Source organism: Ochotona princeps, chromosome 12 (assembly GCF_030435755.1).
Source record: "Ochotona princeps isolate mOchPri1 chromosome 12, mOchPri1.hap1, whole genome shotgun sequence".
In the NCBI taxonomy this organism is placed as follows: Eukaryota; Metazoa; Chordata; class Mammalia; order Lagomorpha; family Ochotonidae; genus Ochotona; species Ochotona princeps.
This window is the reverse complement of record NC_080843.1, coordinates 68,782,375-68,805,564: the sequence shown is the minus strand read 5'-3', so window position 1 is coordinate 68,805,564 and position 23,190 is coordinate 68,782,375. Positions and strand designations below refer to the sequence as shown.

At 47.4% G+C, this 23,190-nt stretch overlaps 1 protein-coding gene across 1 annotated transcript in view; it reads left to right on the top strand.

Annotated features, from left to right (window-relative positions):
• The window catches only part of PARP4 (poly(ADP-ribose) polymerase family member 4), a 69,909-nt gene that overhangs the window by 27,875 nt on the left and 18,844 nt on the right, over positions 1-23,190 (top strand). Inside the window, exons 12-25 of the mRNA XM_058670550.1 lie at positions 507-602; positions 2,033-2,216; positions 2,428-2,587; positions 4,103-4,227; positions 7,439-7,570; positions 9,279-9,365; positions 10,657-10,821; positions 11,418-11,464; positions 11,608-11,686; positions 16,383-16,520; positions 16,907-17,102; positions 19,086-19,153; positions 19,969-20,156; positions 21,315-21,414. Coding sequence (XP_058526533.1) covers positions 507-602; positions 2,033-2,216; positions 2,428-2,587; positions 4,103-4,227; positions 7,439-7,570; positions 9,279-9,365; positions 10,657-10,821; positions 11,418-11,464; positions 11,608-11,686; positions 16,383-16,520; positions 16,907-17,102; positions 19,086-19,153; positions 19,969-20,156; positions 21,315-21,414 — 1,765 coding nt within the window. The remainder of the gene's footprint in view (positions 1-506; positions 603-2,032; positions 2,217-2,427; positions 2,588-4,102; positions 4,228-7,438; positions 7,571-9,278; positions 9,366-10,656; positions 10,822-11,417; positions 11,465-11,607; positions 11,687-16,382; positions 16,521-16,906; positions 17,103-19,085; positions 19,154-19,968; positions 20,157-21,314; positions 21,415-23,190) is intronic.

The following is a 23,190-nucleotide window of genomic DNA, read 5'->3' as shown; positions in this document are numbered from 1 at the left end:
AACTGCTGTCACTCAAGTAAGATGCTTAAACCCGTACCGGGGTGCGTGTTTGAGCCCAGCTAGCCAGCTGCCTGCTGATGGAGGCAGCGGATGACGGTTCTAGCACCTGCATTCCTACTCCCCATGGAGGAGCTGGCTTCAGCTCAGCCCAGCCTGGCCCCTGGAGGCGTCTGAGGAGCGAATCAGCAGATGAAAGATCTCTGTCTACCTCTCTCTGTGTCACTCTGTCTTTCAAATAAATAAACTTTCAAAAAAGAACAAGCAAACAAAAAATGCTGTTGATGGACTCAAAAGATGAGAAGCAGAGCCACTGGGATTAGAACTGGCACCCATATGGGGTCCGGACGCGTGCAAGGAAAGGACTTTAACCACTACGCCATCACTCCGGGCCCTGAATTGGTTTTTAAATAGCAACTGTTTCTAGTATTACAAGGCTGTAGTAAGAGGTTCCCCCCCACCACCCCGTCTTTTTCTGCTCAGGCATTGTAATACCCTTTTCTTTCTAGGGGTTTGCTTTTACCCAAAGTGGTTGAAGATCGTGGTGTGCACAGAACGGACATTGGGAATCTTGGAAGTGGAATATACTTCAGTGATTCGCTCAGGTGAGTCGGCTCCTTCCTTCGTCCCCGAGGAACCGATGCTGCGACTTGCTCTTCTTGCCTGTCTTTTCCCAATGAGGGAGTTTCTCATCCAAGCAACAAACCACTAAACGCCGCCAGTTTTCCCAGTGTCTTAAATGTTAAGGGAAATTACATTTGAAGTCCTGTTAGTGATGCATGCTCCTAAGAGCTTTCATGTGAGTTTTGTCTGAAGTTCTCTACAATAATGCTTAAGGAAAACCCTAACTTTGCTCTATTACCGGTGGGAACTCAGAGAGCCTTGCCCCAGGTTATGCAGCTCACCCAGGACTGGGGTGGGCTCAGTCTCTGCAGCCAGGGTCTTTGAGAGCCTGGGCTCTGGCACAGCCCTGGCCACGAATGCCTCTGGAGAATGTTCCAGCAGATGAAAACTCAACCCCTCTATCCCTCTTTGTAAGTCTGCCTTTCAAAAAAATAAAAATGAATCTTGAAAAAAAAAACCCAGAAATCTAAACAGAATTGGCAGGAACACTATAGTTGTTTCTCTGAGAACAAGTGTTTTGAACACAGCCTGACACAACCAAGGACCATATATATGTTTACTATCTGAACTTTAAAGTAAACAAGCTCAGAATAAAGTTCAAAGCTGAATCTTTCCAACTATCTCAATAACCATGAACTTTGGGATAACTTTCTGGGAAGGTATCTGGGAAGGTTATTTTTCAGTAATACAACCCTAAATTCATGGGGCCAGAAGTGTTTTAATTTTTAAGTTTTCACAATTTTTGAAATATTGACATATATGCAATGGGATATCTTGGGGATTAGACCAAAACCTAAACACAAAATGTTTTATGCTTCATCTACACCTTATGCACACAGCCTATAGGTCATTGTATACAATGATTAGCACACCTGTGGCTTTTTTTGTTTTGTGTTTGTTTTTAAAAGTTTATCTTACTGATTTGAAACTCAGAGTTATGGACAAAGAGAGGAAGTGAGATCTTCCATCTGCTGGCCAACTCTCCAAATGGCAGGAAAGGCCCAGGTGGGCTCAGGCCAAAACCAGGAGCTTCACCACAATCTCCCACGTGGAGGCAGGTGTCCGAGAAATTTCCCTTCTTCCAAGATTTCCCAAGCACATTAGCAGGGAGCTGGATCATAGTAGAGCTGCCAGATCTCCAACTAGCACTGACACGGAATGCTGGCATCGCAGCTAGAAACTTAACCCACTGTGTTGCAACAATGACCCCTGCACCTGTGTTGTAACTGTGACCCATCACAGGAGGCCTGGGTACCATGTTCTATCTTGGTGCCACGCAGTGCTTAATCTGTTTTGGACTTCATAACACTTCAGATTTGGGGCTTCAAGAAAAGGGTGATCAATCTGTGATAAAATGCTACTTACCTGTAGCTGTAAGTTGAAATATGTGCTTATTTCCTTCCACGTGCAGTGCAACTATTAAATACGCACATCCAGGTGAGACCGAGGGTACCAGGTTCCTGCTTGTTTGTGACGTGGCCCTCGGAGAGTGTATAGAATTTAACCAGAAGGACTTCTCTTTAACCGAAGCCCCAGAAGGCTACCACAGTGTGCACGGAGTAGCACGAACAGCCTCGCTCAACACAGATTTCGAGGTATTTTTATATGAAGCAACAGATAAAGTCCCAAATGCCCAAAGAACAGCATCAGGTTTTGCTCCTGTTATATTCAGTATAATTACATTTATGTAATTAATTGTATGTGTGTCATCTGAATTAGCAAACTTGACCTCCTGCTCTTTTGAGAACATCTGCTGACGAAGGGTTGTGATTGTAATCTTTAACTCTTACTTTCTCTTCCTGCTAGGATGACGAATTTGTGGTATATAAAACTAATCAGGTTAAAATGAAATATATTATTAAATTTTGCCTGCCTGAGGATCAAATAAAGAGCTTTAGGCCTCCTAACAATATTGAACTAGAGCAATACAGACCTCCTGTGTTCTCAGACAGCTCAAAAATTGAAGGTAAGACAGTTCTGCTACATTTTTTCATGAAACAATTTTTCAAGAAAATATATGACCTCATACACGAATATTTCATTTTATTTTTAGTTTTGGACATGGGACAGCCAGAATGTGAGAAAGGTTAAGTGATCTTAAAATTCCTTGTTACTTTGTTAGCTCACTTAAGTTGAACTTGTTCTCAGAGACAGTCAATCTTAAAGCCAATGGAGCCACTGTAAGCTGTCCAAGTGCAAAAAGTATAATAGGAGGGTGTACATTAGGCCACTTTTGGTTACTATAATGAAATTCCTGAGGTAGGCTAACTTTATAAAAAAAGGAAGCTTATCTGACTCACAGATGTAGAGCCTGAAATTTGGGTAGCTACATTGTTTTTTCTTGTTGATAGGCTAAGAGCTTCATGGTAGAAGCTTGAGCAAGAGACCACACCTCAAAACAGGAAGTCAAAGTGAGTCAGGGCTGGGTTCACTCCTTTAACACTCTGCTCTGGCGTGAGCACAGGACTGCCACAAGGGCCTCCTTGGTGCTTTCCAAGGGCAGTGCCCCAGAGATCACTCACCAGGTACCACCTTAACAGCCTGCATGACCTCCCAGCATCAGCACACCAGCAAACAAGCTCCCACACTTGACCTTCGGGGGAACACAATCAAATCACATCCAAACCAAGCAGGGAAGACAGAACAGACAGCAGACACAGCTTTAGAACCAAGAAGTTGAGGCTTGCAGATATACCCTACCACTTGGTGCCACCATGAACAAGTCACAGAAACTTTCTGAGCTTTGCTTCCCGCAGGCGAGGATTTATGTTTTGTGTAGTGAGGGGGCTGGCATTTGGCCTAGCAGTTAAGATGCCGTTGGGGACACCTGCATCTGTATCAGAGTGCTTGGGTTCAGTACCCAGCTCTGCTTCAGCCTCCAGTTAATGCAGACCCAGGAAAGCAATGGCAATAGCTCAAGTAAGCAGGTTTCTGGTACCCACTGAGTTCTTCTGGCTCCTGGATCCCACCTGACCCAGAATCAGCCATTGCAGCCATTTGGGGAATGAGCAAGTAGAATGGAGATTCTGTTTCTGGGTTTTTTTTTTAAAGATTTATTTATTTTTATTGGATAGGCAGATATACAGAAAAGAGGAGAGACAGAGAGGAAGATCTTCCGTCCAATGGTTCACTCCCCAAGTGGCCGCAACGGCTAGAGCTGAGCCAATCCGAAGCCAGGAGACAGGAACTTCTTCCTGGTCTCCCGCGCGGGTGCAGGGTCCCAAAGCTTTGGGCCATCCTCCACTGCTTTCCCAGGTCACAAGAGGGAGCTGGATGGGAGGTGGGGCTGTCAGGATTAGAACTCTCGCACCCATATGAGATCCTGGTGCATTCAAGGCGAGGACTTTAAGGGCTATGCTATTGTGCTGGGCCTGGAAGATTCTTGTCTGTCTCTTTGTCTTGCAAATAGAATGAAAATAACTAAATAAATGAACAAGCTACAGTAAAAATGCAAGCTAACACTAATGTTTCCAACCTGCAGATTACCAGTTGCCAGACGCCAAAGCCTCCAGCAGTACCCAAGCTGGGCTTCAGGACATCTCTGGGAATTTGATTCCCCTTGAGAATGTTCATGTCAAGGGGAGAATAATAGACTTTGTAGCCCAGGTAAGCCTTTTGTGGTCTTTTGATGTTTAAACTGAATAGGTATAAATCATAAGAATCCAATTGCAATTCCAGGAGTTAAACCGTATGCATTTCTAAAATCCATTTAATCAACTGTGATTCACTGGGCGGTACACAGGAGGGACTGTTTTATGAACAACACAAAAGCTGACCTCTTGAGCATAGCTTGTATAGGGGAACAGGAGACAGACATGACAAATGAGCCGAGTGTCTATCGGGTTACAAAGTCAAAAAGAAAATCAGGAAGGGAAGGGTTTGGACGGCCAAGGAAGGCCTCACGAAGAAGGTAGCCTCTGAGTGCAGACCTGGAGGAGTGGGGAACTAAACTGTGTGGCTATCCAGTGGACACTCATTCAGACAGAGGGAGTGGCATGGGCAAAGCCCCAGAGCGGTCAGCTGGCATCACGAAGGCCACTCTGGCAGGGCAGTGGCGGGAGCCAAACAAAGAGGAAATGGGTCGAAGAGGTAAGGGGCAGGCCGACGTTAGGATGTGAGACTTGCTGCCTGACTCTGAGTGGAGGCCTCTGGGAGGTGTTGGGGCTCTGGAGCCATTCCTGACTTTTCAGGGGATCCCTCTGACTGTCCTGTTGAGAACAGTCAGAAGAGAAGTAGTTAGGAGACATCTTAGGTCACGTTTCCTGGAAAAGATTCTTGGGAATGTGTTGATGGAAGCCCGTAGGGAGCAGCACCTGTAAAGGAGTGAAGGGGGTGGGGCCTGGCAGGCAGTGTCCTTGGTAATCTCTGGCAGTTCTGGCTGGGTGACCCTTCAGACAGATGCAAACTGAAGCAAGGGGTCAGCTTACATCCTCCACAGTCCCGAACACGTAGCTGTTCCTGCTGGAGCGGCAAAGCGAGATGGGTCACGCCTGGGTAGGAGAGGAACAACTTGTTTAAACAGCAGAGTTTCTGGGCAGGAGCTTGACAGGCCACAACCCTAGAAGAAGCCTTGATCCGAAGGGGACGTTTGGGGCCCAGCACTGTGATGTAGATGGTGAAGCCGTCAGCTGCAGTGCCAGCCTCCCTTCTGGTGCTGATTTGAGACCATCTGCTCCATTTCCGATTGAGCTCCCTGGAAATACTTTGGGAAGATGGCACAGTATGTCCCAAGTGCCTGGGCCTCTGCACCCATTTGGGAGACATGGGAAAAGCTCCTGGCTTCAGCCTGGATCAGTCCAGCTCCAGCCATTGCAACCACTTGCGGAGAACCAGTGGATGGAAGAGTCTCTTTTTTCTATCTTTTCCTTCTCTCTGTAACTCTAACTTTCAAACAAATAAATAAATCTTTTGTGAAAAACAAGGAGGCAGGGAACATCTGGAGCCATATTGCAGCATAGGGACTACCAAGGGGTTTGAGTGAGGGCTGATGGTGATCGGCCCGACACCTGCACAGTGGGATGCAGGATGAGGGAAGGGCTACAGGTGACCCCGGGAAGCTTGAGGATAGGAACAGAGCCTGAGAGAGCAGCTGCAGTCAGGAATGGCTCCGGGGTCTTGTTCTGAGCAACTGGAAGGGTGACATTTGTAGCCCTGAAACGAGGAAGGCCACGCAGTGACCACCAAGGGTTGTCTATGCCTGGCTCACTCAAGTTGACCCTTCTCGGGGTGAAGTCATCGTTTTAGCTGACTTATACAATGGTGTTATCTCACAGAAGAGCGTGAAGGTGTCGGGTTGTCTTCACAGTGTGTTAGTTTCTGATGAAAATGCTTTCATTATCCTTCTCTGTAACTCCCGGCATGGTCAGTGCTCAGTCACACAGTAGGATAGACCTAGGGGATGAGGCCGACTTGAGCTCAGGTTCTGAGAGCTCAGCATGCAGAGGCAGGCGTGCTGACTGGACATGGGCCAGTCACCTGCAGAACAGGATGAAGCGTTGACCTAGACTGAGTCCCGATTTGTCATGGGACAGTTCAGTAAATCCAGGTCAAGCACAGGTGTCCTTCAGGGGTTTTGTCAAAGAAAAGGCATCCGGGAGAGCTCCACCTTCCATCTCTTGTCCCAGTGGACCTGGCCTGGCAAAGAGCATCTGGGCCCCCTGCCTCACCTCCCCAATCTCTACTTAGAATGCCAACGCTTAGGATTTGTCAACCTCATGAGAGTTTGACCAGTCGAAACCATGCCTGGAATGTAACATTGAGACCTTTTTACTAGCTAGTTCTTTGCAGTTCAGTGCTGTCTTGGACACCAGAAAGTGGCAGCAGCTGCAGCTCGCACTCCCAAAGCTCGAAACTGATGCACTACTGTGCGCTGGCGGCTGAGCTCTCTACCCAGGATTCATGGGCTGCAGGGCTGGCAATCTTTTTTCTGCCAGGGGCCATTTGGAAATTCACAACATCGTTTGTGAACCATACGATAGTATCAACTTAGCAATTCACTGATTTGGGGCCAGAGCTGTAACACAGAAGGCAAAGCTACCACTTCTGATACCAGCATCCCATATGGGCACCAGTTTGTATCCTGGCTGCTCCACTTCCTATCCAACTCTCTATTAATGTCCCTGGGAAAGCAGCAGGAGATGGCCTGAGTGTTCAGGCCCCTGCACCCACGTGAGAGACCTAGATGAAACTCCTGGCTCCTCGTTCAGCCTTGCCCAGCCCTGGGGAGTGAAACAGCGGACAAAAGATTCTTATCTATCTATCTGTCTATCTGTCTGTCTATCTATCTATCTCTCTCTCTAACTCTATAACTGATTTTCAAATAAACCTCTGAGAAAAAAAAAAAAACCAAACAAGAGTTCACTTGCTCTAGATTTATTTCGCATCAAGTCCCATCTGTGGTTGATTTGGCAGAGCCAGATCAAATGATTCTGTGAGCCTTCTTCAGCCCACAGGTGGGACAGTCCCCACCCCTGGTGGTGAGACATGACCCCAGGGTAAATGGGGGACATCTTAACAGCTGCCAGGCCACCTGACACTTAGGGGAACGAGGCTCACCGCACACATGGGGCTGTGTGCAGTGTTGGTGGGAGTTCCCATGGTCTCCATCAGGTGTGCACGGAGCTCTGAATATGCAGCCAGCGCACTGGGTCACAGGGCATGGAGGCAGCCCTGCCACTGTGTCATGTGTGGCTGTTGAAGCCAGGCCCAGGAAGTTAAGGGACGTAATAAAAACTGAAGGCATTTAAAACAAATATGTATAATCATGTTTGTGTCATGCGTGTAGACTCATCCAGCATGTGGGTTTTCTCTTCGGCAGGTGGTTCTTTTCCAGACATACACAAATCAAAGTCATGTGCCCATTGAGGCAAAATACATCTTTCCTTTGGATGACAAGGCAGCTGTGTGTGGCTTTGAAGCATTCATCAATGGGAAGCACATAGTAGGAGAGGTAAGGGGGAACAAGCTCTTCAGGGCTGACCCTTGCTTCCAGTCTCCCATCCATCCAGATCTTCATTCAAGTCCTCTGGCTGTGAGGCTGGGTTGGCATGAGACAGAGCCAGGACACGGTCAGCGTGTACTGCAGCATGCCTCCCTGCTCCGCTGCTTCCCGTCCAGCCTTAGCTGTCAGGGTCATGCAAATTCTGTGCCTAGGCACTTCCGAATAAGATGATTTCCATCAGAAGTTTGAAACAGGCACATTGCAAAATTGGTAAACCCCTTATACATTTCTAGGGGAAAAAAAAATTTGTTATCGCCACTCCTTGCTATGAAAGTCAAGCTGGGTGTAGAGGGCAACATTCTGACATAGCACATTAAGCTGCCTCCTTCAGTGCCAGCACCACAGGTGACCGCCAGTTCGAGTCATGGGTGCTCCACTTGTGGTCCAGTTCCTTGCTGATGCACCTGGGAAAGCAACAGAGGATGGCCAAATACTGGGACTCCTGCCAGTCATGGGAGACAACAAAATGGAATCCTGTCTCCTGGCTTAGCCTGACAGCCCTGGCCATTGCTGCCATTTGGGGAATGACCCAGTGGATGTAATGTCTCTTTTCTCTCTGTAACTCTGCCTTTAAAAGAAACAATAAATCAATCTTAAAATTAAAAAGGTGAAACCAGGGCAGACATGTGGTACAGCTATTAAAATGTCACCTTGGGGGCCTGGCACAATAGACTAGTGGCTAAAATCCTCACCTTGCATATGCCAGGATCCCATATGGGCACCTGTTTTTATCCCAGCTGTTCCACTTCCCATCCAGCTCCCTGCTTGTGGCCTGGGAAAGCAGTTGAGGATGGCCCAATGCCTTGGGACCCTGTATCTCCATGGGAGACCTGGAAGATGCTCCTGGCTCATGGCTTCAAATCAGCTCAGCTCCGGCTGTTACGGTCACTTGGAGAGTGAACCAGTGGACAGAAGATCTTTCTCTCTGTCTCTCCTTCTCTGTGTAAATCTGTATTTCCAATAAAAATAAACAATTCCTTTAAAAAGGCCATGTAGGACTCCTCCATTCCATTTGGAGTGTGCCTTGTTCTCACTGCCCTTCCAGCTTGCTGCTGCTGTGCCCCTGGGAGGCAGCAGGTGGTGATTGATGGGTCAGACACAGCAGGTGGTGGTGGGTCCTGCCACACAGGAGAGACCGAGTGGAGTCCTCAGCTCCCAGCTTACACCTGATCTACCGTCAACCGGTCACAGGCAACTGAGGAATGAACCAGCAGACGCTAGTTCTCTCTTTCAAATAAGCAAAATTAATATAAAAAATATTAAAGAGAAACAGTCAAACTGAAATGAGAGCTCTTTTGGAAAATTTCTAACAAAAAAGCATACCAAAGGAGTTAACAGTCGATTTGTTCTTTAAGGATTAGCACACAGTCAGAAGCAATAAAAATGATGAAATTTAAAATAACCTTTAGAGACAGCCAATTGGCAGCAATTAACATAACACCTAATATGGAACACTTGTATCCCATATCAGTGCCTGATTCCGGTCCAGCTCCACTCCTGCCTGAGACAGCAATGATGGCTCAGGTAGTTGGGTCCTTCTGCCCTGAGTTCCTGGTTCCTGTATTCACCTTGGCCCACGTCCAGCAGATGGGGTACTGTTTGTCTCTGTCTCTCTGCATTTCAAATAAATAAGCAAATAATAATAAATGTCTTCCAGATAAAAGAGAAGGAAGAAGCCCAGCGTGAATACCGAGAGGCCATCAGCCAAGGCCATGGCGCTTACCTGATGGACCAGGATGCTCCGGTATGACTTCACACCCTTCCAGTAGCTAGCCTGGTCGTGAGAAAGTGGGAGAAAAGTGGGAGAAGGTTTTGAAATGTGAAGCCCATGCTAGAGACCAGATCATTGGTGCTGTTTCAGACCCCCGAGTTCCGCTTGCTCACCAGCCTCACTCTTAAGCAGGACCTGTTCTCATTGGCCATACGTGGGGCCTCCCTCCTTGGCCCCTCCCTGGGAAGTACTGTGTCAGGGAGTTTCCTGCCTGCCCTGCAGTTATTTGTTCTGATGCCTGTGCTTTGTGTAGGGCCCTGAGCGCAGGAGGGTGGTACCCCCTTCCTCTGGGGAGGTAGTTTTGGCTTCATCCTTCTCTGAAGCAGGGGAGCTGTACCTGGTTGCTATGATCATAGGGAAGGTTTTGTTCCCTATTGTGTTTCTGTTCCTTTCCCAGCAGACCTGGAAGTGACAGCTAATAGGTTTTACTTCCTAAGAGGAGAAGGTGCAGACGAGTGGCCCAGGCCCAGCAGCAGCCAGCTGCTTTCCACACATCTGTCCACCTGGCCACCTTCCACACCCCACGCTGCCAGCTGTCTGCCTCCCATACACCTGCTCTGCAGAAAGGAGCTTTCTTCCGTCTGCAGCCCCATGCCAGTCTATCTGATGGACTCCACAGCAAACGGTGGCGGACAGCCTGCAGTTATTTGTTCTAGGTTCTCTTGGATCAGGCACTCATAGTCAGCCAAGCCCAGGATCTGTAGGAATCTGTACAGTTTCTGTTGTCCCCTATGTCCTCAGAGGGCAAGTCTTTGGAATTCCGCTGTCTTGGCTGATAAGTTCCAAGCATGTTATGAATTTACAGATTATCTGGTAATATTAGAATGAGCATCATCTTGCATCTGTGTGTGTCCTACTCAGAAAAGGCAATGTAACCCACACAGTTCAGTGGTGCTCTCTGAAATGAACCCCAGGCTTTTACACTGATGCTGCTTTTTTTTAAAGATAGATTTATTTTTATTGGCAAGGTAGATTTTACAGAGAGAAGTAGAGATTCATCTCAGTAGCTAACAGGAATCTTCTCTCCCCTCACCCGTTACTGTGTCCTGAAGATGTGACGTGGCCTTCACTGTCAGTGTTGTTCTGACACCCAGGTCTTCTTTTTGGGAGAAGTTTGCCGCAATAAACGAAAATACCAGACACAGCAGGGCACTTAGGAGGTCCTTTATTCTAGCAGGGTAGGGACAGGAGGGGAGGCAAGTTGAAACTGCTGGATCTGGACTCCTGTGTGAGTTGCAAACCACTGCATCTGATTCTATTTTAGGATGTTTTTACTGTGAGTGTTGGCAACCTGCCCCCTGCAGCTAAGGTTCTTATCAAAATCACCTACATCACAGAACTGACCCTGCAGGGCCCCGTGGCTGTCTTCTTCATGCCAGCCACTGTGGCTCCCTGGCAACAGGACAAGGCCTTGAATGAAAACCTTCAGGTTGGTACGCCTAAAATTAGATTTGAGGCAGCTATATTCATGGGGAAGGAAAAACGTCTGAAGCCATCTATTTTAGCATAAAGTCAATTTTCCTGACATTTAGGTGTTTAGACATGTGTCCTGTCTGTGAAATGAATCAACATGAAGACAGATCTGTTCAATGGGCATAGTTTGATTTTACTACTCCATCACTCATGTTCAGTGTGTGCGCTTTGTCACAAAGAGTGGATGAGCATGAAGAACTCAAGTAAGCTGAAAGAAGAGAATTAAGATCATCCTGATTCTGTTACCCAGAGAAAGCTGCTGATTAATGTTGTATGAACTTACATAAGTGTGTGCATGTATTTGTGTAAATGTGTATATGAATATAGGCATGCAGAGTGATGTGTGTATTTACACAATGCAAACACATATAGTGTGTGTGTGTACATAATGGTCATATGTGATTCCTGCTGTCAGGTGCGCCTTGGAAGGGACTGTCACTCCAAGAACAATGCTCCTTGTCTCAGGCCCACCTGTGTGGTGCTGCCGTCAGTTCAGGGTTCCACTGGGAACTCTGACAGGACACTCAGACACCTGTGTTTTTCTTTAAACAGGATACAGTAGAGAAGATTTGCGTGAAGGAAATAGGAACACAACAAAGGTAAGCACCTAAAATATTAAAAACCCGTCCATTGTCTGATTTACAATTAGTTTTGTGGCTTACATTTTCATTTAAAATGATGTGAAACAACTTGGCAGAACTAAAGGTATGAGAGACTAAAGCAACGTCTTCACTTTTGGTAGCTTCTCTTTGACTATGTCTATCGAGATGCCATATGTGATCAAGTTCATTTCCAGTGACACACATGAACTAAAGCAAAAGGTCAGTGAATGTTTTCTTTCTTTTTTTAAAAAAAAAATATTTATTGTCAGGCAGTGCTACACATGGGTGTAGACATAGATTTGGACATGGACACAGAGACAGAGAGCAAGCATCCACTTACTGGTTCACTCCCCAGATCCCAAATGTCCACCACAGCCTGGGAAGGACCATGCCAAAGCAAAGAGCCAGGAACTTACCTGTGTTGCTTATGTAGATGGCAGGGGCCCAAGCACTGAGACCTCAGTGCGTTAGCAGGAAACTGGGTTAGAAACAGAAAGGAGACTCAAACCCGGGCACTATGAGATGGGCAGGTGCAGCTGCCCAAGGCATCTTCACCGCTGAGCCAAAAGCGCGTCCCTTGGATTTCCATTCAGAGCAGTGAAGTTTTAAAATTCACCACTGGGCCCGGCGGCGTGGCCTAGCGGCCAAAGTCCTCGCCTTGAAAGCCCCGGAATCTCATATGGGCGCCGGTTCTAATCCCGGCAGCTCCACTTCCCATCCAGCTCCCTGCTTGTGGCCTGGGAAAGCAGTGGAGGACGGCCCAAAGCTTTGGGACACTGCACCCGTGTGGGAGACCCGGAAGAGGTTCCTGGTTCCTGGCTGCGGATCGGCGCGCATCGGCCCGTTGCGGCTCACTTGGGGAGTGAATCATCGGACGGAAGATCTTCCTCTCTGTCTCTCCTCCTCTGTGTATATCTGGCTGTAATAAAATGAATAAATCTTTAAAAAAAATAAATAAATAAATAAAAATAAAGTTCACCACTAATTTATTTATTTGAGAGACAGAGAAAGAGCTTTTAACTTCTGGTTGGAGAGCTCAAAGCTCTGTCTCTTTGCCTCTCAAATAAAAATTTTCCAAAAGATACAAGTTTATTTGGCACATTAAAAGGAGGCAGCAAATGATGGTCCAAATATGGGGGTTCCTCCCACCCGCATGGAAGACCTGGATGGAGTTCCTGGCTCCTGGGTTTAGCTTGGCTCAGCCCTGGCTGTTGTGAGCAGGTGTGGAGTAAACCAGGAAGTGAAACATACCTCTCTTTGTGTCTTTCAAATGAGGTGAAAACAAATGACTAAAATTTTAAGTTATTGTTAATGACAATGCTTACCATTGAACCAAGAAATGTATTATGATGACATTCTTTTGTAAAAGTTGCTGTTTCCATTAGCTTGTTTCCAAGGACTATATCTGGCACGTTGAAGCTAACCTCTCTACACGCTGTTTTTCACACTGTTGGTGCCTGATGGCCCATTTCCCTGCCTTCCCCTCTTCCTCTGGCTCCTGCTATGGTCTGGTTGGATTATCACTGGGCCAACCAATCTAGGCTTCCCTGAACTAGCCTTCCTTTTGCTGTTTTGTTTGTTTGTTGGTTGGTTGGTTGGTTGGTTGGTTGGTTGATTGGTTGGTTGATTGGTTGGTTGATTGGTTGGTTGGTTGGTTGATTGGTTGGTTGGTTGGTTGGTTAGTTGGTTTTGTTTTTTTCTTCCATGCTTCTTATTTTCTTCCTCCAGGCTGGCAGGGCACAACCTCCACATACTTCCTGAGAATGCCTATGGGGAGGGTGTAGAAACACCCTCCCTTGTCCAGGCAGGTGTGGCTCCCAGGGTTACTTCTGAGAAGTGCAATTATTTGTGTTCCCTGTCCTTTGTGGTCTGTTTAGCTCTGTTTTTGAGGATTCTACAAGAATTATCCCTAGGATCCTGAAGTTTCCTAAACATGACATTAGTTCATTGTATGTAATTCATGATGCCTAGTCCTGGGAAATTCTTAGTTTTAAAAATGAGTCGCTGCTTCCTCTCCTTCCTTGCTGTAGCACCTTCCAATCAGGTGTCCCAGCTGTCTGGAGTTCCTCTCCTCCTGTCCAATCAATTGCCTTTTTGTTCTATTTCCTAGGAAAGTTTCCTGTCCAATTTTAAATTGTCCTCGCTCTACAAAATGTGTGGTTTTTTTAAAGATTTGGGTTTTTTTGTTTTTTTTTTTTGCAAAGTCAGATATACAGAAAGGAGGAGAGACAGAGAGGAAGATCTTCCATCCGATGATTGACTCCCCAAGTGACTGCAATGGCTGGAGCTGAGCCAATCCGCAGCCAGGAGCCAGGAACTTCCCACACGGGTGCAGGGTCCCAAGGCTTTGGGCCGTCCTCAACTGCTTTCCCAGGCCACAAGCAGGGAGCTGGATGGGAAGTGGAGCTGCTGGGATTAGAACCGGCGCCCATATGGAATCCCGGCGCATTCAAGGCAAGGACTTGCTCACTAAGCCATCTCGCTGGGCCCAATGTGTGGTTTTGATTCTCATGTATTTTAGTTCTCAGAGCTCTTTTCTGTCCTTTGAATATTCCTTTTTAATAGCACCTTTGTATGTTTCATGGGAGAACTGTTTTCTTTTGTTTCTTGGAAAACATTCATAATACATATTTTTTTTTCCTGTTTTCTCATTTTCAGTTCTACTTTTCTCTTCTGGACTTTTTTGTGTCTATATTCTTCATGGTAGAGGCTTTCCTTGTGTGTCTCGGTGACCCTTCCTGTTTTTGTTGTCAGAACTGAGACACAAGAACATTGATTTGAACCTTCTGGATGGTCAGAAAGTGTGACTGGGGAAGGGCACCTGTGTGGCTCACATGTTAGGATGCCAGCTCGCTTTCCTTCCCCGTGGGGAATAGCCCTATACTGTTCTGTGCCATTGTGCCAGCGTTTCCTAGTCTGGGTGCTATTGGATTGAAAATTTTTTTGAAAGATTTATTTATTTGAAAGGCAGAGTAATAAGAAAGAGAGAGAGGAAGCGAAGGAGGGACAGATGATCTTGCATATTTTGGTCCACTTCCCAAATGGCCACAGCAGCCAGGGCTAGACTGGGCTGAAGCTAAGAGCCAGGAACTCCATTGGGGTCTCATATGGGTGGCAAGGAGCCAAGCACTTGGATCATGTTCAGCTGCTTTACCAGGCAGAGAGCTGCATTGGAAGCATAGCAACCGGGAATTGAACCAGCACTCTGATATGAGACCCCAGGAGGTAGCTTAATATGCTATGCCACAGCACCCACCCCGGTTGAAATTCTCTAATTGTTGAGCCTCTATCTCCTTTAGTGAGAAAACAGGTGATACATGGCACTAGTGCTTAACAACTCCGAGTGGGGAAGAGCCTGGAACCTGAGAGCTTGGCTCGTGAGCTCTTGGCTAGGACCGTGTTTCTACAGGAACTGTGCCTCTGTCTCTGAGCCTTCCCCTTCCTCCCCCCTCTATGGGCGCTGGGGCAGTAGCTGCCTGTACTTCAGCCCTGTCTGCTTCAGCTTTCTAGCTTCTTAAACGTTGTAGATGTCTCCCATTGGCTTTGATTTTTATCCCTGTTCTGAATCTCTTGTATAAGCTAAAACTTTTTAAGGTTTCCTTTCCACTGTTTGGAAACTTAGCACTTTGCTCTACAGTACAGATAAGCGCATGTGTTTGATCCACCCTGGGTGCCAAGGCCACCACCCCAGTTAACTTTGGGCAACAAAAGTTGCCAAGGCCTGGGACTTAAAGCAGCAAGTGCCAGTTATTCTCACAATTCTGTGGATTGGCCTGGCAGCCCTGGGGCTTGGAGGAACCGGATGGTCTAACAGGGCGTCATGATACCCAGCTGCTGGCCTGGTGTCAGCGGGGGCAGCAGCTGTGTCTTCCGCCATCCAGCAGGTTGAACGAAGGCCATTCATTCAACAGAGGGGCATCAAGGGAAAACTGGTGGCATTCCACAAGTCCCTGCTTATAACACATCTGCCAGTATGCCACTGGGCAAAGCAACTCATATTGCCGCCTCCAATGGCCAATTCAAGAGCGGTGAAATAGGCACCACGTCTTTTTTTTTTTTTTTTAAAGATTTTTTCATTTTATTACAGCCAGATATACACAGAGGAGGAGAGACAGAGAGGAAGATCTTCCGTCTCATGATTCACTCCCCAAGTGAGCCGCAATGGGCTGGTGCACGCCGATCCGAAGCCGGGAACCTGGAACCTCTTCCGGGTCTCCCACGCGGGTGCAGTGTCCCAATGCATTGGGCCGTCCTCAACTGCTTTCCCAGGCCACAAGCAGGGAGCTGGATGGGAAGTGGAGCTGCCGGGATTAGAACCGGCGCCCATATGGGATCCCGGGGCTTTCAAGGCGAGGACTTTAGCCGCTAGGCCACGCCGCTGGGCCCGGGCACCACGTCTTGATGGGAGGAGCTCCAAGGTCACATTGCAAAGGGACAGGATTATAGGAGCAGAGAGACCTTGGGAGCCACCCCATGGTCATTGCTGTTTGGACACTTAAATGCATTTCAAAAGCTTCCTGACATTTATGAAGATATAATCTAGAAATAAGGCATAACTTTAAGATATCTGTGGACTGTTCTCTACTTCTGGTTTAGGTCCTGATCTATCTAGTGTGTTCTCTGCCATATGCGTTGCTGAGTACACACGTCTCTGCATGGAACCCAGGGTTGAGACCATCCTGAGACTTACCTAAACTTGACTGTGTAAATCAACCTTAGTGTTTCAAGGGGGGGGGAGGGGAATGGATGAAACTGTTCAGACACCTAAAACCTACATTTCATGCAATTGGGGTTTATTCCTACATGACTGGCTCCTCACAGTTATGTGAACCAAGCAACGGAGTTTACTTCTTGCACACTGGTGGCATGCCTGTGGCTTGTGGGTCACTGTGCTGTGGGGCTGCTTGCTTTGCAGAGCACGGACTGCAAGGCGGTCATCAGCACCATGGAAGGCAGCTCCTTGCAGAGCGACGGCTTCTCCCTTCACGTCGGTCTGTGTGATCCATACCTCCCAAGGATGTGGGTGGAGAAACATCCAGAAAAAGAAAGTGAGGTACAGTCTTCCTTACTTAGAATTAAGACCTATGATCGGAAAAGCATGTGGGAAGAAACAGGTTATTTCCATAGGAAATCACTGACCGAAAATGAATGCGTCCTAAAGAGTCTGCAAAGAACCTGCCTGAGACTTCCAGACAAGGAGCCAGAGCCCAGCTTGACCACCCACAGCTGTGTGTTGAGGGGGGCAAGGCCTTGAACTTTGGCTGTGTGCGTGCAGTAGAGACAGAGGCATCTATGCGTTTTCCAATGTTGATACCGCGTAACTTCACTGGCATTGGTTCTGGAGCTCTCAGATTTATGCCCTATACACTGTAAATGCCAGCTCTAACATCCTGCTGTTTGAAGTCCCAGTAGGCCATGCTGCCATGTCTTGTCTTTTAGGCGTGCATGCTTGTCTTTCAACCCTGCCTCACTGCCACCCTCCCAGACGTGGCCGACGGGAACGAGGTGATCATTTGTCTTGACTGTTCCAATTCCATGGAGGGGGTGACATTCACAAACGCCCGAAAGATTGCCTTGCACGCGTTGTCGCTGCTGGGCAAGAAGCAGAAAGTGAACATTGTCCAGTTCGGCACAGGTGAGCATGCCTGAGCCCCATCCCGTAAGTCTTCCTCCTTGCTGGGACCGCACCCTGTCGGAGAAGCAAGGGCCTGGCACAGAGGAAGTTGGGCCCGAGCCCAGCTCTGTCACGCTCAAGCTCCGTGTGTTGCCTTGAGCAAGTGCTTCGAGTTTGGGTGCCTGAGTGTCCTCATCTGTCGTCTGCGGCTGTCTCTACTTCCTGGTACTACCATGTGCAGTAAGCTGATTTAAACCCTGTAAAGGGTTTAAAATCGGGGCTGTTCTAGTCTAGAAGTGGTATAGCAATGGTTAGTGTTATTGCTAGCTGAGCCAAACACAAGACCCTCGGTCTGATTCACAGGGTGTCCCCAAAATAAGAATGGGTCATTTGCGATCAGCACAGTCGTAGAACACTGTGAAGCATTGTCTCGTCTCAGCATCAGGTCACTGTTGGAAGAAGGCAGTGCTGTCCTGCAGGCCAATGTCCAGACACATCTCTGCCAGCAGCAGGGGTCACTTCAGTGGAGAGGAGTCCACGGCATCTTATCCTCGTTATTTTCATCTTCCGGGCCATCCAGTAGGCGGCCTGAAGCCACTATGATGGAGCGGGACATGAGTCCAACAGACAGGGACTGCAAAGGGCATGCGTGAAGGCTGGCCCTAGGGCCCAGCGCCATGGCTCCATTGGCTAGTCTTTGACCCTGCAAGCACCAGGATCCCAAAGGAGCACCAGTTTATGATCCAGCTGCTCCACTTCCCATCCAGCTCCCTGCTTGTGGCCTGGGAAAGCAGTGGAGGATGGCCCACATTCTTGGGACCCTGCACCCACGTGGGAGACCCAGAGGAAATTCCTGGCTTCAGATCAGCTTAGCTCCGTCCCCTTTGTGTCCACTTGGTGAGTGAATCAGTCAATGGAAGATGTTTCTGTCCTCTCCATACAATCTACCTTTCCAACAAAATTAATAAAACTTGGAAGAAAATTTTAAATGCCAGCCCTTGTAGGTCCAAGCTGCTCCTGCCATTGCTACCCGCCTAGGCTCCCTTTTCTTTTTAAAGATTTATTTATTTTTAATTACAAAGGCAGATATACAGAGAGGATGAGAGACAGAGAGGAAGATCTTCCGTCGACTGATTCACTCCCCTAGTGAGCGCAAAGCTGTGCCAATCCAAAGCCAGGAGCCAGGAACCTCCTCCAGGTCTCCCACGCAGGTGCAGGGTTCCAAGAATGTGGGCCGTCCTCCACTGCTCTCCCAGGCCACAAGTAGGGAGCTGGATGGGAGGTGGAGCTGCTGGGATTAGAACCGGCGCCCATATGGGATCCTGGCATGTTCAAGGTGAGGACTTGAGCCGCTAGGCCACCACACTAGGCCCCATGGCTCACTTTGCACAAATGATCTACAGAGCAGCTGAACTGACTCAAACCGTGTAACTACATAGATCTGACCCAGAACATCATGCATAGTAAAGTACAGGATTGGAATGCTATAGAATGTATAGATATATAATGAATATTTTTAAACATTAAAATGATCAAGCATGGTTTTCTAAAAAGGAAGGTATGCCCATTAATAAAAATTTCCTTTTTTTAAAAAAATGATTTTCATTGGAAAGGCAGATTTATAGAGAGAAGGAGAAAAGACACAAAGAAATATCTTCCATCCACTGGTTCAGCCCACAATAACAGCCAGAGCTGAGCCAATCCAGGGCCAGGAGACAGGAGCTTCTTCTTTGTCTCCCACACAGGTGCAGAGTCCCAAGGTTTTGGGCCGTCCTCGACTGCTTTCTCAGGCCACAGGCAGGGAGCTGGATGGGAAGTAGGAGAGCTTAGCACAGGAAGCAGCGCCCCTATGGGATCCTGCTGCTTGGAGGTCAGGGGTTAGCCAGCTGAGCCATTGCACCAGCCCTTACATCTTCTGTATGATAGCGGCAAAGTTATCATTCTTGCGTCTTGGTGATCAATTGAATGTTTCATGGGAACATCTCATGTAATGTTATTGCTTAGGTTACAAGGAGTTATTTTCATATCCTAAGAGCATCACAAGTCAAAAAGTGCTGACGGAGTTCATTTTGGTGAGTGTCAAAGTTTTCTCCATTCTCTGAGTCTTCCCCTATCAAGAGTTAGTGGTCTGGGGGTTGGGGGAAAGGTGGGGTTTAAGTAAAAAAAAAAAAAGTTAGTGGTCCAATGGGTTAAATTAGGACCCATTCCCTCTAAGGGCAGGTTCTTTATCTCACTAATAATGGTATATGAATCTGTTACAGAAAAATTGAACATGAAAGAGTAGAAACAAATCACCAGTCTGTATGTAACTGATATGAATGATTTTAGACAGTCATTTTGCTAAAAATAATAACAGTAATAATTTGAAAGGAAGAGATGGAAATAGTTCACCTGTTAGAATTCCATCCAGGTCTCCTAGTTGGGTGCAGGGGCGCAGGCACTTGAGGCATCCTCTACTGCTCTCCCAAGTACATGAACAGGAAGCTAATCACACGTATTTGGGACTCTGATTGGCACCACCATGGAATGCCGGGGCCACAAGCAGGAGCGTCACGTGCCATGCCCCAGCTCCAGCCCCTGGAACAATTTACTTGGCTCTGTGTTTACTTTCTCTCCCAATGGAGCAGGCTAAGAACGGCCAGGCACCCACCAAGTCCAGGCTGTTGAGCCCAGGGGTGGTTTGAGGGCTGTTTCTCCCATGTATGTAACAACCGTAAGCAAGCAAGTGGCAAGTGATGAAGATACGTAATAAACAGAAAGGATATAGGTACTGCAATGATGGCACATCTCTAAGCCCTCATTAAAAGACGCACTTCAGGAAATGGTTACAGTTGATGGTGGATTCACCCAAACAGGAGTGAGTACGCTTTTGTTTTGTCTCTTCCAGTCAGCCACACCTACCATGGGGAACACAGACTTCTGGAAAACCCTACGGTACTTAAGTTTACTGTACCCTGCTCAAGGGTTACGGAACATTCTCCTGATATCTGACGGGCACCTCCAGAATGAGAGCCTGACCCTGCAGCTCGTGCAAAGGAGTGTCCGCCATACCAGGCTGTTCACCTGTGGGATTGGGTAAGTCCTGACCACCCGGAAGGATCTTCCATCTGCTTATTCACTCCCCAGATGGCCCCAACAGCTGGAGCTGAGCTGACCTGAAGCCAGGATCTCTCCTATGGGGGCAGGGGCCCAAACATCTGGGCCAGCCTCCACTGCTTTCCCAGGCTTGTTTTCAGGGAGCTGGATCGGAAGTGGAGCAGCTGGGACTCAAATTCCGTGTTCACTGTCTCAGACAGTGCCTTAACCTGCTCTGCTACTACATGAGAACCAGAAATTAGTTCTTAGTATTGTAAAATGTTATCAAAAGAAACCTAATAGGACAGATGCCTTTTACATAGCAAAAATTCTCTTTGCTTGAGTGAACATCATTTCTTTATACTTCTTGCATTTAGGTGTGTATCCAGTTTGAAGACATAAATATTATTGGGCCCAGTGAGATAGCCTACTGATTAAATCCTTGCCATGCATGTGTCAGGATCCCATATGGGCACCAGTTTGTGTCCTGTCTGCTCCACTTCCCGTCCAGCTCCCTGCTTGTGGCCTGAGAAAGCACTCAAGGACGGCCCAAAGCCTTGGGCCCTACACCCATATGGGAGAACTGGAGGAAGCTCCTGGCTCCTGGCTTCAGCTTGGATTAGCTCAGGCCCTTGCAGCCACTTGGGGAGTGAACCAGTAGACGGAAGATTTTTCTCTCTGTCTTTGCTTCCCTCTGTATATCTGCCTTCCCAATAAAAAAATAAAATCTTCAGGAAGAAAAAAAAAAAGAAATTTTATTAACTTTTTTTTTGCCAGTTTTTGGCTTTTAGTATCAGATCCAGGCAACACTGCCATTTGTTGAAACTTGGTTGGTTGACGTCTTAACCACATTCTGATGATTTTGGGGGGTTTTAGAATCATCTACACCTCCCTTCTATAACTGAAAGTCAAAAAATTTTTCTGTTTTGAGGTTGGGAAAGATCAATAGAAGTTCCCTGAAACAAGGAAGTTTTTGATATCAAAACTTGCAGGAACTAGCCAGATGTTTTCCCCTGGTCTCGGTTTCTTTCTTCCACGTCAGCTGTCTCCTGTCAGATTGTCGCCTTCCATGAGGTTTGAGCTCTGTCAATGTTGTTCACATATTCTTCAAAAATGTGTCTAGAATGTTTTGAACCTTAAAATGTGATATTTTTTCAGTGCTACTGCGAATCGTCACATCTTGAGAACTTTGTCCCAGTATGGTGCTGGAGTGTTTGAATATTTTAACTCAAACTCCAAACATAGTTGGAAGAAACAGGTACGTGGTTAACTCACAATCATTTTGTGCTTTTATGCGGAAGATGAGCGTCACACGTCTAAATGATGAGAACCAGCGTGTTTGCTGGGCTGGAAACGGGTGCTGTGGACAGACCAGACCTGCAGACACGTGGGCTCCTGCCCTTGTGCTGCTCCGCTGGCAAGAGCACCATCCCTGTGGAATCTGGCCACTTGCCCAGCTAACAGTTCAATTTCTGTTTTACGAAGTGTCGTGTGTTGATTTTTGGAGGTGAGATACGATGTGTGTTTTGCTGGGATTTTTATTGTGGTGAATGAGACACAGAATGTTCCGATGTGTAATGGCTGTGCAGTGCACAGCTCTATAGCATGGGTACGGCGTACACAGTAGCGTGCTTGTGGCCCTGGCACGCCACGGGGCTGGAGCTGGCGCATGGCAGCTGACATCCAATGATGTTGTAGTCGTGTCCTGTGCAGAACCTTTTCATCTTCCCGAACAGAAACCGCATGCCCTTTACACAGTAGCTCCCAGTCCCTCTTCTCCCTTGTGCCTTGGCACCTGTCATGTGCTTCAGGGCTCTCGCAGCCTTCCTGTTCCAGGTGCACCCTGTAAACATAAGTCCCTTGGGTGACTGATTTATTTCACTTACCATAATGTATTCAAGGCTCAGCTTGTGCGCCAGAATTTCCTTGACTTTCAGGCTGAATAATGGTCCATGCCCACGTGTTGAGCACCTGGTCATCGGAGGATGGACCCTTGGGTTGCTTCTACCCTTTGGTGGTTGTGAATGATGCTGGTGTGAAGGTTGGCATGCAGGGATCTGTCTGAACTCAGCATTCGTTTCTGGGCAGCTAAGAAGTGACACTGGTGAATCCTGAGGTAACCCCGTGGGTGGCTGAGGGCTGCCATGCTGTCTTCCTCAGCGGCTGCACCATTGCGTATTTCCACTAGCCACACATCGGCACTGTTCCTTTTTTTTTTCATTTTTGTCTCTTTAATAGCAGCCATCCTAAATGGATGTAAAGTTACATATCATCATGACTTCTGTTCACATTTCTCTATTGACTCTTGGTGCTGGCTGGCTGTTTTTGAAAGGTGCTTATTTATTTGAAAGCCAGAGTTAAATGAAGAGCAAGGAGAGCCAGGGAGATCTTCCATCTGCTAGGTCACGCCATAGATGCCTACATTGTGGCCAGGCAGGAGCCAGGAGCCAAGGGCTTTTTCAAGTTCTCCCATATGGGCTCAGATGCCCAAGTACTTGAGCCATCATTTACTTCTTCCAGCAGGAAGCTGAATCAGAAGGGGAGTCGCATGGACCTGAACTGGTTCTCCGGTGTGGGATGTGGGCATCTCAAGTACAGCACATTCTTTTTTTTTTTTTTTTTTTTAAGATGTATTTGTTGAGGGCCCGGAGTGGTAGCCTAGTGGCTGAAGTCCTCACCTTGCACATACCGGAATCCCATATGGGCACCCGTACTAATCCCAGTGGCCCACTTCCCATCCAGCTCCCTGCTTGTGGCCTGGGAAAGAAATCGAGGATGGCCCAAAGCCTTGGGACCCTGCACCCATATGGGAGATGCAGAAGAGGCTCGGGGCTCCTGGCTTCAGATTGGCACAGCACCGGCCATTACAGCCACTTGGGGAGTGAATCATCGAACAGAAGATCTTCCTCTCTGTCTCTCCTCCTCTCTGTATATCTGCAATTGCAATAAAAATAAAATACATTAAAAAACACACACATTTGGTCTATACCTTTTTTAAAAAAAAGATATGTATTTTTATTAGAAAGTCAGATAT